This window comes from Polypterus senegalus, chromosome 15, assembly GCF_016835505.1.
Source record: "Polypterus senegalus isolate Bchr_013 chromosome 15, ASM1683550v1, whole genome shotgun sequence".
Taxonomy (NCBI): domain Eukaryota; kingdom Metazoa; phylum Chordata; class Cladistia; order Polypteriformes; family Polypteridae; genus Polypterus; species Polypterus senegalus.
Genome location: NC_053168.1, coordinates 55,593,408 through 55,594,727, shown reverse-complemented (window position 1 = coordinate 55,594,727; position 1,320 = coordinate 55,593,408). Strand labels below are relative to the sequence as shown.

The 1,320-nt window shown below is 39.8% G+C and overlaps 1 protein-coding gene across 1 annotated transcript; it reads right to left on the bottom strand.

Annotated features, from left to right (window-relative positions):
• Positions 1–491: 491 nt before the first annotated feature.
• On the bottom strand, positions 492–1,088 carry LOC120515489 (fer3-like protein). The gene has a single exon (XM_039736551.1). The coding sequence runs from the start codon at positions 1,086–1,088 to the stop codon at positions 492–494; it is 597 nt and encodes a 198-aa protein (XP_039592485.1).
• Positions 1,089–1,320: the final 232 nt, after the last annotated feature.

The following is a 1,320-nucleotide window of genomic DNA, read 5'->3' as shown; positions in this document are numbered from 1 at the left end:
TCCACCCACCAGTATTGAAACAAATTAAGTGTAATAAACACATTGAATAATTATTTAGGACAATCTTAAGTTAGAATATATTTTAAATAGCCCATTTTGCTCTTCACAACTGAAATATATGAGATTTCGAACATACTTTCAGAAACATACTAATCATACGAACGTGTGACATTAAGAAATTACCACACTTTAAGAACCAATACAGATATGAGATAAGCATGGATGAGAAAATATAATTACCCAGAGCCCGCTTAAAATTAGTAGACTTTGAAGATACCTCTTACTCAAATAACATTAGAAAGTGTCAGAGTACATTGGCCATAGATCAAGGCTTTCTTTGGTTAAGTGTGCATAGTAAATACAAAATGCAAGTGTATTATAAGGTCTTTGTGAAACATATTCGTATATTCTTCGTATCGTATTTATTTTTCAGAGAATAAATAAGTGGAAAACAGTGTTGCTGCACGCCCACTTTTGTTTGTATAGATCCGTTACTCGATTTTTTGCATCAGTATTTTCTTATCTGCAGCACCAGTCTTGGTTTCGCTTTCTCTGTTCTGGTTTAAAAGGTCTGTCATAAAGGAGATGTATATGATAGCAAGGCGGAGAGTCTCGATTCTTGAGAGTCTTTTTTCATAGGCGAAAGTGGGGACTTTCTTTCGCAGTTTATCGAAGGCTTCGTTTAGGCTGAACATCCTTTTCCTCTCACGGATGTTAGCTGCCTGGCGTTGCGCAGATGTGATCACGCGTTTTCTCTTGGACCTCCCGTTCACCGAATGAAGGTTGCGGCTCGACAAGCACAGCGAGCTGAAAGGCACGCCGCTTTCTGCCAGCGGGTCCGCTCCATCAGTAATATCGTAAAGGCGACCACAAGTATCCAAAATACGCAAAGAGGATACATTGCCCTTCCTTAACTCAGCCGAAGAGCTAAACGGCACTTCCAGGAAACTTAGATCGTTCACAAAATCCAGAACGCTGTTTTCAAAACAGTCTCCTTCACTTTCCATCACTTTGTAATAAGACGTTTGCAAACAGTTGACAGAACAATTCAGAATATCCGTGCGTCCGCGCAAACACCTTTTCCCCATCTAGGGTACCCACAGCAAATCATTAGTATTTATACCATTAGTATTTATAGCTACGGCGATAACGGGATTAAGATGTTTTCAAGCAAAAAAGCTGACAAGCGACGTTTTAGGCTGATGAAACCAGACAAGCAACACTTTAGGACGCGTGGATATCACAATGGGGATTTTTAAGAATTGTGAATCCTGTCAAAGCGATCACGTTGAGATCCTTCTTGGCAATGGTCCACTGGTT

What these genes read in the sequence shown, in the direction of transcription:
- LOC120515489 (XM_039736551.1), bottom strand. Translation starts at nt 1,088, where the DNA reads ATGGGGAAAAGGTGTTTGCGCGGACGCACGGATATTCTGAATTGTTCT.